Genomic DNA, 16,749 nt, shown 5'->3' with positions numbered 1-16,749 from the left:
ACTGAGTGAGATGTCTGGCATTCCCCTGACTCAATCGTTTGGGAAATACCTTGGGGTCCCTCTTCATAGTGACAGGGTGTCCAAAGCCTCTTTTAAAGACATTTTGGATAAATCTAACGGTTTGTGTGCTAGCTGGAAAGCTAATTCTCTTTCCCTTGCAGGTCGCCTTACTTTAATCCAGTCTATCAACTGCGCTGCTCCAAATCACATCATGCAAGCCTATAAGCTCCCTGAGCCGGTCCTCAACGACCTTGATAAAATTAATCGGCGTTTTCTGTGGGGAGAGTCTGGGGATGGGAGGAAGATTCACCTGGTCCCTTGGAAGGAAGCCTGCCAGCCTAAGAGCAGGGGGGGTCTTGGTATAAGGCAAGCTAAGGACAATAATAAAGTCCTGTTAATGAAGCTTCTTTGGAGAATGTGGCAATCCCCCTCCTCCCTTTGGGTTCGTCTTCTGTGCGGCAAGTATAGGAAAGATAGAATCTTTGGTGGCCCGAAGGAGAGGGTTGTCAGCTGTTCCTTCCTCTGGAAAGGGCTTAGTGCTGTTTTTGCTGAGTTCTGTACGGGGATTGGCTTGGAGGTGGGTAATGGGAGATCCATTAGTTTCTGGTATGACACCTGGATTGGTGACAAACCGTTGATTGAGGTGTGCATCGCCCCTCCGCCGAATGATCTCCTCTCCTGGAGAATTGCTGATGTGGTGGACTCGGAGGGAGACTGGATCTGGTCTAAGTTCGACTCCTTTCTTAGCCTGGAGACCCTCCTTAATATTAGAGGTGTGAAGATTAGTAATCAGGAGGAGGATAAGGACAGACACTGCTGGGCCTTGACTAATAATGGTTCTTATTCTTGCAAATCGGCCTATGAAGCTTTTACCCCTAATAGGGCTGATCCTCCCTTGGAAATTTGGAAGTCCATTTGGGCCCTCAAAGTCCGCTACCGCATTAGGAGTTTCCTATGGCTGGGAGTCAAAGACAGGCTCCTCACGAATGCAGATAGACACAGAAGGCACTTGGCTGTATCTAGTGCCTGTAGCAGATGAAGCGGCCATGTGGAAACCTTGTGCCATGCTTTGAGGGATTGCCCGAATAGTAGAAAGGTTTGGGAAGGGGTCCTTCCTCACCACATCCTTCCTTCCTTTATGGGGTTCTCTGATATTGACTGGTTCTCTGAAGGCGTTAATGGGAATTTGTTGGCCAGTATGGAGCACGAGGCTATTCTCTTCGCTATTATTTGTCACCAAATGTGGAAATGGAGGAATGAAGAGTTATTTGCTGAGAAGACTGTCTTTATTCCTGACCTCCGGTTTTACTTCTCGAAAAAACTCTCTGTTATTACAAAGAGTTTTGAAGGAGAGCCCTTGGTTCACCCCTCCCCGGTTAAAGAGGTCCAGTTAGTTGGTTGGAGGAAGCCCAAGGAAAGGGTTGTCAAGTTGAATACGGATGGCTCCTGCCTTAGTAATGGCAGAATTGCTGCTGGTGGAGTTCTTCGGGATGCTGGTGGCGCCTGGCTGGCTGGGTTTACCCATAACTTAGGTACGAGCTCCTCCTTTACTGTGGAGCTCTGGGGGATCTTGTCTGGCATTAAACTCGCCATTCGCATGGGTGTTAAAAGACTTTCGGTGGAGTCTGACAATTTGGAGGCTATTAACAGGATTTCGGATAGACAGGCTGTTTGTCTTAAGAGTCAGAATCTCATTAAAGCCATCTTGAGGCTTCGTCCTGCCTTCGATTCTCTTACCTTCTCCCATATTTATAGGGAGCAAAACCGCGTGGCGGATCGCTTGGCAGCTGTTGGGCATGGGGGGATGTTAGGTGTTTCTACCCTTTCCGTTCCTCCTTCTTTTCTGTTACCTTCTCTTCTTGAGGATAGGATTGGGGTCAGTCTTCCTAGACTGATCCCGGGTTAGGTTTTTGTTTGTTTGTTTTTTTTTCTTCCCTTCTTACAAAAAAAAAAGATAAAACCCTATTTTTTCGGCAATAATAATATAGAAATATGAATAATATTAAAGAATAAATACGCTTCAAAATTAGAAAGATAATTTTGTGAGTATCAAATATGTACAAACAATTTTTCATAAACAGCTCCTAATAAAAAATATTAAATGCTAATATTGTATAAACCTAATCAAACACTATATTTCTTACGGTTTGGAGTCAAACGTTAAATATTCATTCGAAAAGCTGAAACAAATACCCCAATTGAGTTTTATGGTAACAACTGGATTTAATAATAATAATATATCAAATGTCCAAGTCTTTTAAGGATTAGAATTAAAAAAGTATCTCTAAAATATTCAAGAGCCATCCATTGGATTGGAATTAAATTAGTTGACCATCAACATCTATTGAATATTTTGGTAATCGTAAAAATCGTCACCACCTTAACTACTTCAGGAACAAAGAAGCAACTTCAAGAAAAGAAAAGAATTTTGTTTTTGTCTTTATTTTTAAAGAAGCAGAAAACAAAATCTAACAGCTTTTCTAATAATCCAATTTACACGATGCTTCTCAATGGGCCAAGAAAATGACCAATGAATCTGTTATTAGTAGAAGTTTCAAAATCACTTATCGTGTCATAATTACGTTATGTAATTTATATTTTTTTTATATAATTATATACGATATAAATGATAAAAAAAAAACATACGTGAATCATGTCAAACAAATTATCTATCTAAATACATCTATATCGAGCAACAGATTTAGAAAAGGAACAAGAGGCAGCTTCCCCCTTGCGGGTCTATTCCTATGAATCCGTTCACATTAACTCTATTAAAAAATCATTGTTAAGAGATCCTTTCACATTAACTCTATTGTGATGTCCAGAATTTTCTAAAATGATTAAATTTCGCATTAAATATGATAAAGACATGCAAGTTAATTTAAACAAAACCTACTATAAAAAAAATTAAAATATATAATAATTACAATAGAATGTCATAAAATAATATTTTAATTATCTTATTTATCCACTAATATCTTCTAAATCAGTAAACATAAATATCCAAACAGAATAGATCTCCATTTTCATTTTTCATCTTATCTATATTATTTATCCCAAAATTACCCTCATTATCCTTAGATTTAAAAAAGAAAAAAGAAATAAAATCCCAAACATCGTGTCTAAAATTTTCAAAATTTCATTCTAAACAAATTATATTATCTCTTCCTCCTCTCTTCTCATTGTTCGTACTTTTTTTTACCGGTATTGCCCCCTCTTGAGAATTTCTAGATCCGCCACTGGTCCTACCGGTGTCAAAAGTTAACCTTACTTATTAGCAAAGGACATGTTATGATCAAGTACAGCTTGGTTGACTATTGAAAAGTTCAAACAATTTTTATATGCTGGCTGCCTGAATCACTCTCTTCTTCTGCAACTTGCTTCCATTTGCTCCTCTGTCCAAAAACCATTTCTTTATTAATAACAATCCAGATCAATACAAATTTTACAAACAACCCACAAAATAACATTAAAAAATAAAGGCAACTTATTAAATAAAACACAAAAAAAAAAAAAAAAAAAACTAACCAGAGAGTGAAAGATGCATAGTTCTTCAATTGGGAGGTTCTAGCATTTTTCTGGTTCATAAAGGTTGAAACTTTTTGAGTATTGACATAGTTTTTTTGGGATTATTTCATCAATCAGAAAAGTAAACGCTTATAAGAAATAAATATTCATATTTCTAATGATACCCACCTTTGTTTTTTCCCACTTTTGTTAATTAAAATTCTAGTGCCATTATAATATCAATTATCAAAACGTCATGCCCCAATTGACACTCTTTTTCTCCTTTCTCTCTTTGGTCAATGCCCCTTCTTCTCTTATCTCCACATCTTTTTTATCCTAGATATCAGATGACACTGCACTTTCATGGAGTTTCTGATAATGGATGTTAAAGCCATAGCAAAACCATCATCATCATCATCTTCTTCGTCGTCTGCACCGGTTATGGTCCTGTCTAGTTTTATACTGATCTTGCTGCTGTTGCTGCAATCTTGCTGTGCTGCAGCCATCTGCAATCAAGAAGATTATGATTCGCTCTATCCGTTCTTCTCGAATGTATCAGCTTCATTTCCTCTGAATTGGTCTGCTTCAATTGATTGCTGCCTGTGGGAAGGAGTTGAGTGTGAGGGAAGTGATGACCGGGTGATTCGTCTTTCGCTACCTTTCAGAAGCCTTGCTGGTATTCTCTCACCTTCTCTAGCAAACCTGACCAGTCTCTCACAGCTCAATCTGTCTCATAATCGTCTCTCGGGACCTATCACTGCCGGATTGTTTTCTCTTCCTCGCCTCCAGATTCTTGATCTCAGCTATAATCGTCTCAACGGGGAGTTACCGTCTAATGACATTAATGAATCTTCAATGGCAGCTCAGATAGTAGACTTGTCTAGCAATTTCTTCAAGGGGGTACTTCCATCTAACTCATTTCTGGAACTGGCTGGAAATTTGAGTAGATTTAATGTCAGCAATAATAGCTTCACGGGCGAAATTCCACCGAACATCTGTCTTCGTTCTTTTCGTTCATTGACTGTTCTTGACTTCTCCAACAATGATTTCAGTGGTAATATTCCGTCTGGGATAGGTGAATGTTCCAATCTACAGGTTTTCTCTGCAGGTTTCAACAATCTCTCAGGGACTATTCCTGAAGACATTTACGAGGCTGTCTTGCTCGAGAGACTGTCGTTACCTGTCAACAGGATTTCGGGTTCTATCAGTGACGCGGTGGTTAACTTAAACCAACTCAGGATTCTTGATCTCTTTTCCAACCAATTGATTGGCCAAATTCCTGAAGGTATTGGCAATCTATCCAACTTGGAACAGCTGCAGCTTCATATCAACAACCTCACCGGTCCAATTCCTCCATCTCTGATAGAATGTACAAAGCTTGTTACGTTGAATTTGCGGGTCAATTTCTTGGTAGGAGAGCTCTCTGCCTTTGATTTCTCCAAGTTCCTCCAACTCAGCATCCTCGATCTCGGAAACAATAACTTCACAGGTACTTTGCCTGCAAGTCTTTATTCATGCAAATCTCTAACTGCTGTTAGACTTGCCGTCAACCAGTTGACAGGGCAGTTCTCACCGGAAATACAAGCATTAGAATCGCTGTCGTTTCTGTCCGTTTCATACAACAACTTAACCAACCTTACAGGAGCCATCCAAATTATGATGGGTTGCAAGAACCTCACTACTCTGATTCTCTCAGTGAATTTCATTAACGAAAAGATTCCAGATGACGCAGACATAAGAAACTTAGACGGATTCCAGAATCTCCAGGTTTTGGCCTTGGGTGCTTCCCAACTCTCTGGTCAAGTGCCTACCTGGTTAGCCAAGCTTAAGAACCTTGAAGTCTTAGACCTTTCGGTCAATAGAATTACAGGCTCCATTCCTAGTTGGTTGGGTAGTTTACCAAACCTTTTCTACATAGACTTATCTAGGAACTTCCTCTCAGGAAAACTGCCTGAGGAATTTGGAGAGTTGTATACTCTAGCATTACAAGGGGCTAATAAACTCTTCGCTCGGAGTTATCTACCGCTACCTGTGTTTGCCCAGCCCAACAATGCTACCTATCAGCAGTACAATCAACTCTCTAGCCTTCCACCAGCTATATACATGGGGTACAACAATCTTAGTGGCGGTATCCCTCCAGAGCTCGGCCAACTAAAGTTTCTTCATGTTCTCGATCTCAGAAGTAACAACTTCTCTGGAATCATTCCAGATCAAATATCAAAACTCACCAACTTAGAACAATTAGATCTCTCTGGAAACCGCTTATCTGGAGAAATCCCTGCGTCGCTGAAAGCTCTCAACTTCTTGTCTTCATTCAATGTTGCAAATAACAATCTACATGGACCTATACCGTCTGGAGGTCAGTTTGATACCTTCCCAGTTTCCAGCTTTTCAGGGAATCCAGGGTTGTGTGGTCTGCTTTTACAGCGTTCTTGCTCCAATTCATCTGGACGGGGTGATCCTAGTGCACGCCATTACAGCACAAACATAAAACTCATCCTTGGACTGGTCCTTGGAATCTGTTCCGTGACAGGTTTACTGATTGCTGTACTAGCACTATGGATATTGTCCAATCGAAGGGTTATTCCGCGAGGGGACTCTGATGACTTAGAGATGGATATATTTTCAAGCAGTTCTTATTCTGCATTTTGTCAGGCTGACAAGGACACAAGTCTGGTCTTATTGTTCCCAAACAATACTGATGAGATCAAGGATTTAACCATATCTGAACTCCTAAAAGCCACCGATAATTTTGATCAAGCAAACATTGTTGGCTGCGGGGGTTTTGGTTTAGTTTATAAAGCAACAATGCCGAATGGGACCAAATTAGCTGTCAAGAAGCTCTCAGCAGAAATGGGTATCATGGAAAGGGAATTCAAAGCAGAGGTAGAGGCTCTATCGACAGCCAAACACGAGAACTTGGTTTCATTGCAAGGTTATTGTGTGCACGCAGGCTCTCGGCTCCTAATTTATTCCTATATAGAGAACGGAAGTCTCGATTATTGGTTGCACGAAAAGGCTGATGGTCCATCGCAACTAGATTGGCCAACTAGACTGAAGATTGTTCATGGAGCAAGTAAAGGTCTGGCTTACATGCACCAAACATGTGAGCCGCATATCGTGCATCGTGACATTAAATCAAGCAACATCCTTCTTGATGACAAGTTCAAAGCATATGTAGCAGACTTTGGATTGTCTCGATTGATTCTTCCTTATCATACTCATGTTACAACTGAACTTGTCGGGACTCTTGGCTACATCCCTCCGGAGTATGGGCAATCATGGTTAGCCACATTGCGAGGAGATATATACAGTTTTGGGGTTGTTATGCTTGAACTTCTGACTGGGAAGAGACCAGTCGAGGTATTCAAGCCAATGACGACAAAGGAACTCATTGGCTGGGTGCAGCAAATGAGAAATGAAGGCAAACAAGACCAAGTTTTCGATCCTCATCTAAGAGGAAAAGGTTTCGACGATGAGATGTTGAAAGTGCTAGATGTGGCATGTATGTGTGTTAATAAAAACCCATTGAAGAGGCCAACTATCAAAGATATTGTTGACTGGCTAGAGAATCTGGGCTCAGACACAACCCAAAACAAGAGTTAGTGAAAATGTACTTACAGTACATGTGAAGAGTACACACATATATTTAGAGTACACACATATATTTACTTGCACAAAGAATGGTTATGAATGCAGATTTTCGCATGATTTTGCTAATGTAAATAATAGTTTACCGTATCATACTGCTAAAGATGTAAAAGAAAAAAAACAGGAATACAATTATGTGAACTTGGTGGTTAACTCAAGATCCTTGGATATCTCTATATTAATTAACGAACGAACAACCTATTACTAGACTACAACGGCTAAATACAATATCTTCCTACAATGATAGAACTCCAATTCACTGTCACCCATAGTTATTAAAGGCGCAAAGGGTCCTCAAGCCTTGGCACAAGGCGCAACTTAAGGCGCGCGTCCGAGCGACAGGAGGTGCACAAATAAAAAAGTTATAAATTCATAATACTAGTGACAAATAATCACAAATAGTCAAATACCAACAATAAAACCATAAAATGCATGAGTTATGGTCTGCTTGGATGAAGGTTTCACACGGTTCATTAAAGGAAGGGGAGGGAAGGGGAAGGAAAGGGCAGGAAAGGGAAGGGAGGGGAGATTATTTATAGAACCTCCAGATCCCACCAAATTGGTGGGACTGAAATTGAGGTTATTTTAAGGTTTTTGAACCTCCATTTAATCCTCATTTAACCTTCATTTAAACTTAAACTCTCAGCCAAGCAAGGTTAGATAAGGTTAGAAAAATAAACTCCATTTAAATTCCTTCCCAAGCAGGGTTAGGAAAATAACCTTCCTTGAATAAACCTCCTCTAACCCCATCCAAGCAGACCCTTAAGTTCTTGGGTTTTAATCGAAACTTTGTTTCTGCCCTATTCTTTTATTTTCTACACTAATCTCAGCCATTCATCTTATTTTTAATCCATGGCTGATAATAAAAGAATTTAAAAAAAAAAAAACCAAAAAAACACTAAACAGCCCTAAGGAAGCCGAGGCGCATGCCTGGCGCCTGGGTGACAGGCCTCTGTCATTCACAGGAGCTAAATTGCAAGGAAATTTTAGTCAGTGTGTTCCTGCATTCAGACTGCTCGTAGTTTAAGCATTATAACAAACAGTTAGCATGCGCAGGAAACAAGTTAGTATTCCCTACTTCAATACCATATTCTACGCAGATCAAAACCAATAAATACAACACCATCTATAAATAAAATGCAAAGAAGAGAATTCCAGTAAGTGGTAACTCAAAATCTAAAATGGAATACGAGGAATTTCAACTTCTAGTATCGATAACTAGATCAAAGCAAAACCGAGAGTTGTATAGACGAAAAAAGATGAACTTTGGCAGGGCATAAAGCAAAAGGGCCAGCCATATCTGTTCAAGAAACGAAATTAAGGGTTTGTTTGGATGGGGGTTAATTAAAGTAAGGTAGGGTAAAGTAAGGTAGGTGAGGTTTATAAAATAGTTTGGATGGAAGGTAAGGTAAATAATGGTTAAATAATGTAACTGTGTTTGATTTGAAGGTAAAGTAAGTTAAGTTATATATAAAATTATTTTTATATCTTTACTCCTTTAAATTAAGATTAAAGTGCAAAAATATCCCTAAAGTTATCAGTAAAGAGGAATTTTACTCCGAATGTCTAAAAAAGTACAATTTTATCCCTAACATCGGTAGCTAAGAGCAATTATTTTTCAAATTGATCCAATTTATCAACGTTATAGATAAAATTGCTCTTGGTTTCAACGTTAAGATAAAATTGCACCCTTTTAGACGTTACAAGTAAAATGGATCCTAATTGATAGGGTTCCAAAGGGATGAAAGAAAGTTACTAACTCTTTAATTATTACTATTCAGTATAATCAAATAGATGGGTGTTAATGGCAATAAAATGTAATATAGGGTTTAAATTGAAAAGCGATGTGAAATATTGGGGGAAAAACGTAATTTCAGAAAGAAAAGTAAACTCTTATAACAGAACAAAAACCTGCGAGAACATTCAGAGTGGTACGGAAGCTTGTTGCCGCAGGGAACAGGAAGATGAAGCAGCATCACAAATTGACAATGGCGTTGTGTGGAATTTGGGCTGTAACTCTTCTATATGGGGAGATGTTTGCCTTTAGATTACCTTCTCTCTGGTCTTGTTCATGGCCTCATCTTCATCTTTCTCATCCATCATCTTCCAATTCCACGGTAATTCAATTACTTCAATCTAACCAAACTCTATTACAGTAATACTGCTGCATTTTGAGCTTTTTAGTTGCTTCTTTAGTATTTGAGTTATCGCTGAGCAATCAAAGTAATTAGTATAAGAAAAAGATCCCATTTTTATTGTACCCTTTACATCATTGATTTTGAATTCTCTCTTTGGGACCATTTTTTGATCTTGCTCAGTACATCTTCTACTTTGGGGTTCATTTAAGAACTTGATTCTGTTTTAAATTGGAATTTGGAAAAGAAAGGAATAAATTAACTTCAAACCTAACTTAATTACACTTCCAGCATTTGACTTAAAAAATCAGCTGGAAGAAAGGACACATGGCTGCTTTTAACTTCAAACCTAACTTAATTACACTTTCATCAAAGGATTTCCTTTTCATATATTGTGAAGTAAGGACACATGGCTGCTTTACTCTTTACCCCTTGTTTGAGACTGTCCTAATGCCTTGAATCAGTATAACACACTACAACACGAAGCAACGGGTCTTGCTACCCGGTCAGCGAGTCGGGGTCCAGGGGGGCGATGCGCCCCTGGCCTGTGGTCTGGGGGGCGGAGTCACCCCGGTCCGACGGTATATCTTGTTTTCTATTCGGATTAGTAGTGGCTTTCGGTTTTCTACTTGGAAGCGACATCGTGGGTTCCAAATCGGATTAGGTTAGATTGAGTACTACAAATACTCTATTATGTAAACCTAATTTGTAATCTGATTTTCTGCCTCCTAATAAAAGTTATTCTCTTTCTGCCCGTGGACTAGCTAATACAACGTTGGTGAACCATGTAAATCTGTGTTTCGATTTCCGTTATATTTATCTTTCGCTAAATCCGCACAACAGAGACATTCATTTTAATGATTTTGGGGGAATTCATGTCCTTTTCCTGTGAAATCAAACAAGAGAATTAAATTGTCTTTAGAAAACAAGGTAATTGTGAAGAAATTCAAATCATGAAGGAATTTTGATTGAATTCGGTTCATGTAAGAATTGTTCCAAACAATAGGGAAAAGTAATTTATATCAGCAAGAAGATTTTGGATATTTCTCATGTGTATATAAGTGCATAAGGAGATTCACAGATCAGCTGAGAGACAATTTTTAAATCTGTTTCAGATAAATGGAGTAGGAGCTCCAGGAGATTATGTAAAAGTTGCAGTAATAGCAGACCCCCAGGTGAGTTCTTTTATATGCTGCATGATTTTTATTTGTTTTGTGATTTGCAATTTTCTCTAATATGATAAATACGCTTCCATAAACAGATAATGGACAAAACCTCCCTTCATCTGCCTCCAAAATCATCTGCTATGGAGACTGCACAATTTTATACTGATCTATACATGCGCAGAGCATTCTTTTTGTCTATCATGCCTTTCAAACCTGATATGATTTTATTTTTGGGTGATTATTTCGACGGAGGCCCTTATTTATCAGATCAAGAGTAAGGCCTGGAACTTTCTATTACCACTTTAAATTTGAATTAGATGGCAATATAGCAAACTTTTGCCGCAACATGTTCAACCTTGCTGTTTTATTTATGGTCCGTTTGGTTTACATGCTGTTTGTTGTTGGAAAAGACTGTTTTTCCAAAAAAGAATTGATTTTCTGCTTTTATAAAAAGCTACTTTTCAGCTATAAAAGGCAAACGGGAGGTGTCTAACCGAACACCTAAAACTCTCCCTTTTAAACTGAAAATGCAAACAGAAGGAGAAAAAGTAGCAAACAAACACCCCCTTCTGAAGCTCAAAATTATATCACACCACAAGTTACTCCATTCTCGGAATATTGAACCAAATGATTAACTTTGGTAGATTAGCTAGCTCTTCTATGACTTGGGAAGAGTATTCAACATCAGTTTTTGTGTTGCTTCTCTCCATCTTGACTTTTGACACACTGATAGGGCATATGTTATCCTTTCACTTTATATACGCTGCTCTTAGCTTAAATTTGTTCTCCGTTTTTCTCGACTCAAAATATGCATGTTCAGCTCTTCATTTATCTCCTCAGCGAATGCTTCTGCTGCAGAATTCTCTTAACATTCTTTTACTGAAAAGATGGCAGGAATCCTTGCAGCGCTTTAGGCATATCTTTGGTATGAATTCTGAAGGAAGATACGCAGACATGCCAGTTTTCTACATTCCTGGAAACCATGATGTTGGCTATACAGCCATCAACTCTAATCGTCCGGAGGTATTACAATACTCCATCTTAATCTTTAGAACTACACTTTGTTACAAGTAATTGAACAGGTATCTTGTTCTCATTAGTTTCTTGTAGATACATGAGTGTTCTTTTATTTATAAAACTTCATTGGTGAATATTTACCTATGAAAACGAGATAACCAAGTAAAGAGAAGTAAGAAAAAATTCAGAAACTTCTTAATGTAAGAATGATGAGAGGGAAAAAGTCTTCAGTGAAGTCATTTTAAGAGACATATTTCAGAAAAAATAGTTAACATCCAGTGATAAATGAGACAGAAGTGTGACGATAGATCAGTTTGAACTTGACAACGGCATGTCGGACTAATATTAGTAAGTAAAGAAGTCGAAAGAACAAGTTTATATATGTGTCTGAAAGTTCTTTGAAGCATTTAAAATGCACGTGCAACAGTGATAAAAAATTATGGCTATCCATAATATTTTGAGTTGAAGCTTTCCACAATAGGTTTCAAGTGTTAAGAGATGATTTGTTGAGTTGTCGGGGTTAGGGGTGTAAACGAGCCTTGGTAGTTCGCAAATTATTCGAGCTCGGCTCGGTGAAAGCTCGATCAAAGTTCGGCTCGATAGGGCTCGACTCGAGCACTAACGAGCTGAGTCCGAGCTTCCGGAGGTTCGGCTCGAAAGCTCGCGAGCAGGCTCGATTACTTTTAATTACTATATATTTCATTATATGTATATTTAATATATATTTCATTGGTTATTATTAGTTTTCATCATAATTCACAACTCAAATAAGATTTAACCCATAAAAAAAAGACACAAAAAAAGCTTAGACATCTGAGTCTTTAGCTAGACAATTAAGTTTTGATAAGAAAAAAAATGCATTACAAACTTTAATATATATTTCATTATTTGAATTTTTTTTTCGAGTCTGTGTTTTCCGACCACAAGTACAATCTACTATTCTGGAATCTCGACAATAACATGATTGTTTTTCTTTATAAATATTTAAACTCATATGGAGTATTTTACAATCGTTTTTTGTTTTCTACGCTACTTATTATATGCATGTATGGTTAATTTGGTTAAAGCTCGTTAGAAGCTCGATAAAAGCTCGGTCAGATTTGGTCAAAGCTCGGTTCGAGAGGGTTCGGCTCGAGATATTAACGAGCCAATCCTGAGCCTACCTAGGGTTCAGCTCGACTCGACTTGTTTACACCCCTAGTCGGGGTTTAGATATTTGTATTTTGTTTTGTATGGTTGACAGATATAGGCAAATACTTATTTGTGACTTAATGTTATCTTATATTTAATAATGGCTTGTGTATATGTCCAATAAGCTGCAATTTTACGTTTACTCAGGTTGTTAAACGCTACGAGGAAAAATTTGGAAGTAGAAACTTCCGCTTTACAGTTGGAAAAGTGGAGTTTATCGCAGTTGATTCTCAAACTCTTGATGGTAAACTGTATATTCTTTGTTATATATCAAATATGGATGTACAAGAATTATATATAGTGCCTTATAAGTACACCATGTAAAACGAAATAGAGTTTGAGTTCACTGATGTCTTGAAGGAAACTAAATGGTAACATTTTCATTTTGGCGTATCCAGATCGTCAAAGAGGAAATTTGTCTTCCGATACTTGGGAGTTTGTAACAAATGTCTCTAAGGGTACATTACGTGCACTTTTTCCCCTTTTACTTGTGAGCTTCCGCAGACAACTTACAAGTGAGTAATTTTGTTTAATTATCCAGACGTTCAGTTAGTTCCAAGGGTTTTATTGACCCATATTCCATTGTATCGGCGGGATAATACTTCTTGCGGCTCACATCGTGGTTCTGAGATCATCAATCAGGTACTCCTTTTGTATATTCTACAGAGTGAAAACCTAAGCAGAATGCTGTTTTTTTGTTAATAATCTCAGTTGATTCACTTTCTTCAAGCTAGATGATTCCATTGTCCTTATTCTTATCATGGATTAATAGATTATGAATCTGGATGCTGATGCTCCTCTCTATTCTTAAACTTTCTTGCATGTGTTTGTCTTTAACTTAAGAGGATTTCACGTTCCGTTGGAACTCAAGAAATAAGGTAAACTTCTCGGCTAAATACCATATGAACTTGTAAAATTTGATCCATGGCTAGTATTTTGTTCTTTTGATGAATGGTTCAATGCTTGCAGCTACCAAAATTATGTTACTGAGGAATCCTCCAGCAAATTACTGGAGTTAATCAATCCGGTTTGTCTCTTTCTTGTCCTTTATCTTATATGTGCACACAATGTTTGCTCTAATAGGGTTGCAGTACTCTCTCTTGGGGTCCGTTTGTTTTACCTGCCGTTGCTGTTTGCTGTTGGAAAAAACTGCTGTTCCAAAAAGCAAGAATTCACTGCTTTTATAAAAAGCTACTTTTCAGATATAAAAGGCAAACAAGAGATGTCTAACCAAACACCTAAAACTCTACATCTCAAAGTGAAAAGGCAAACAGGAGCACGAAAAGCAGCAACTAAACACCCCCTTGAGCCTAATGTTTATTTATCATTTTGTTGTTTTGGACTTTGATTTCAAATTATATGATATTAAGGTCTAATGGCGTTTCTCTGAGGAGCGTCACATTTCATGAGACTCCATATAAGCGAAGTAGGAAAAAGCTAAAAATTTGGCCTCGGTACTTTGCATAATTCGTCATTTTGGCTCTTGTACTTCAACTTTGGCACATTTAGCATTGTTCCTGGCACCATTTGTTATTTAGGTCTCTCTACTTAAATCCTGGCATATTTTTGTCCATGTACTTTAGTTTTTTTACAAAACTTGGCCATTGATTTACAGTTCTGAAATACACACTTAGTTTGAGGATATAGTTTCACCAGACACCTTTTAATGTGTGAATTATCTGTCGATGGTCGAAATTTGAGAAAAACTGAAGTATTAAAATTCCCGAAAATTGAAGTACAAGCCTAACAAACTGTGCCAAGAGGGGTCAAATTTTATCTTTTGCCAAGTGAAGTATCAGTAAAATGAGAATGAGAAATTTATAGAGAGAAGATTTCTTGCCTGTGTATAATCTTAAGCCAAATTCAAAAAATTTGCACGGAAATCATTTAACTATTTGCGTTTTATGTTGCTGAAGAGATTCGTTTGCCGACATATGCCTGGTTTCTTACAGGCACTCATTTTATCAGGACATGATCATGACCAGTGTACAGTTAGACACGTGTCCAAATCCGGGAAAATTATCGAGGTAATTACCAGACTTTTGGCATTTATACACATTCTGGAGTGGTGAAGATTAATTAATAATGATATGCAGCACACTGTAGGAACAGTAAGCTGGCAGCAAGGGAACTTGTATCCATCTTTCATGCTATTATCTGTTAGTAACTCGACAAATGTGAACATGTCTGCCCCAGAAGATGCATTACTATCCCAACTGTGTTTTCTTCCAATGCAGCTGCATATCTACATGTGGTATGCAACTACTCGAGATTTATAGATTAGTGTTGTCTTGTTATTACTATTTTGTTACTTTCTCTTCTGAGTCCGTTTCTGTTTCTGTTTCTGTTTCAGGTACCTTTCCCTCTACATTTTGACTATTGTTACTCTGCACCTTTGGCCAATAAGCGGCATAGATTTTGAGCATCACTTGAGTGGTTTAAGGGATTGTGTCAGACTTTACGGCAGCATGTTCAGGGGCGGGACAAAGGAGAAAGATGAAGACGAGAACTGCGATTATGAGATGATGTGGGATGCAGAAGGAACAATGCATCTTGTGAAGAAACCACAGGCTCCTACTTCCCGTCCAAGCGATAAAATCTCGGTTGAAAGGTGTTCTGTATCTGTATTCTCATTTTTATTGATTATGCATCTACATTCTTGCAGTCTCTTGTTATCCCTTAAACTTCGTCGAAATGCAAATTTTGGTCCCTGTACTTGTCTCATTGTGGTCCCTCAACTTCAACATGATCCCTGTATGTTTTGATTTGGTTACAAATGGTCCCTAATAGAATGTAAACTGTGTCGTTAAAAGCATGTGTTCTTAAGTTGATCTGTTATTCATAAGTGAAGATCGGACGATAATTCGTTGGTCTCCTTATTCAGATCGATTGACTGTCTCGTTAATGTGGCTGACTCAAACCTTCTGTGTGTCCCAATAATTCAATATTAACAGCGTACTTCACTCTACACTTCATCGTACAAAATCAAAAAGTATAGGGACCAAAATGTACAATGTTTAAATGTGACATTAAAATTGTAACTGTCACCTTACTTTTTCCTTGTTATGCTGACAGGGGAAATGCTGTGATGCGGGCAACAGCGAGAAAAACCGTTTCTCAGGAAGAGCAGATTTGTATGAAGATTGATGTCGGAAATGATCCAAACATAATGTTACAACATAGAACAATGAAATCAAAGACAAAGATGATTATGCGAAGACTAATAAGGACGTTCCAAATGTCAGTAATAGTGACTGTTGTAAATTTACCGATATACTTGATGTTGCTCTTCAAAGATTGGATCGACCAGTGAATCAAAATCGCAAAGATTCTACCTCAGGCAGCTCCATAGTTCCTTGGTAATATGTAAACGAATGCGAGAAAGTCCACGTTTTAGTTCAAATGGTGTTGTTTGGGTGCTGGTGGGAGTTATGAAGATAAGTAGAAAGATTTTGAAGTAGCAGCAATGGTATTTATGCTCTGAAGCCTAAATGTATGGTTTCCAAAGTCACACATGTATTCATAAATAATATCATTGAATAAAGTTCAAGTTTGCCTGATGGTTGAGAACTCAAATTCTTGAAATTAGTCATTCTTGCATGATTTTATGTTTGAATGTCTGTCTATAGGGTGATTTAGTAACTGTTAATTTTTTTTTTTTTTAATAACAACGAAAAGCAAAACAAACAAAACTCAAAAAAAGAAAAAAGAAAACAAGAACAGAATGACGGATACTCAAGGATTAGGTTCTGAATTTGGGGTGGGAGCAACTCCAGACAGGTAACACCAAGAACAGAATCGGTAACACGGTTTTGCTCTTGGTAAATATGCGAAATATGAACTTTGTAACAAATGACAGATACTCCTCACAAGGATGAGCGAATGGAAAGATTATTAAGAACAATTTCTAAATTGTCTGACTTAGTAGCAATGCTTTGAATCCCCAAATCTAAGGCTAAAAAAACCTACTCGAGAAAAGAGCGTCCATAGCTCGGCTTGAAACAAATTTCCAATGCCAATTTTCTGCATAAATGGTCATCCAAACACTCAAATCAGAACGAATCAGCCCTCCAGCAACTGTG

At 37.9% G+C, this 16,749-nt stretch overlaps 2 protein-coding genes across 2 annotated transcripts; both read left to right on the top strand.

Moving 5' to 3' along the window:
- The first annotated feature begins 3,691 nt into the window (after nt 1-3,691).
- On the top strand, nt 3,692-7,248 carry LOC136223248 (tyrosine-sulfated glycopeptide receptor 1-like). Its single transcript, XM_066011147.1, has one exon. It carries the CDS (start codon nt 3,871-3,873, stop codon nt 7,111-7,113), a length of 3,243 nt encoding a protein of 1,080 aa, XP_065867219.1. The 5' UTR covers nt 3,692-3,870; the 3' UTR covers nt 7,114-7,248.
- A 1,822-nt stretch (nt 7,249-9,070) lies between these two features.
- Nucleotides 9,071-16,237, top strand: LOC136223864 (uncharacterized protein C630.12). The gene is made up of 13 exons (XM_066012035.1): nt 9,071-9,275; nt 10,409-10,468; nt 10,555-10,733; nt 11,347-11,482; nt 12,815-12,911; nt 13,066-13,125; nt 13,209-13,309; nt 13,511-13,545; nt 13,637-13,694; nt 14,620-14,694; nt 14,764-14,921; nt 15,021-15,278; nt 15,743-16,237. The coding sequence occupies exons 1-13, from the start codon at nt 9,123-9,125 to the stop codon at nt 15,978-15,980; spliced, it is 1,608 nt and encodes a 535-aa protein (XP_065868107.1). The 5' UTR covers nt 9,071-9,122; the 3' UTR covers nt 15,981-16,237.
- The last annotated feature ends 512 nt before the right edge of the window (nt 16,238-16,749 follow it).

This window comes from Euphorbia lathyris, chromosome 3 (genome assembly GCF_963576675.1).
Source record: "Euphorbia lathyris chromosome 3, ddEupLath1.1, whole genome shotgun sequence".
Taxonomy (NCBI): Eukaryota; Viridiplantae; Streptophyta; class Magnoliopsida; order Malpighiales; family Euphorbiaceae; genus Euphorbia; species Euphorbia lathyris.
The sequence above is the reverse complement of the archived record's forward strand: the minus strand, read 5'-3'. Positions and strand labels throughout refer to the sequence as shown.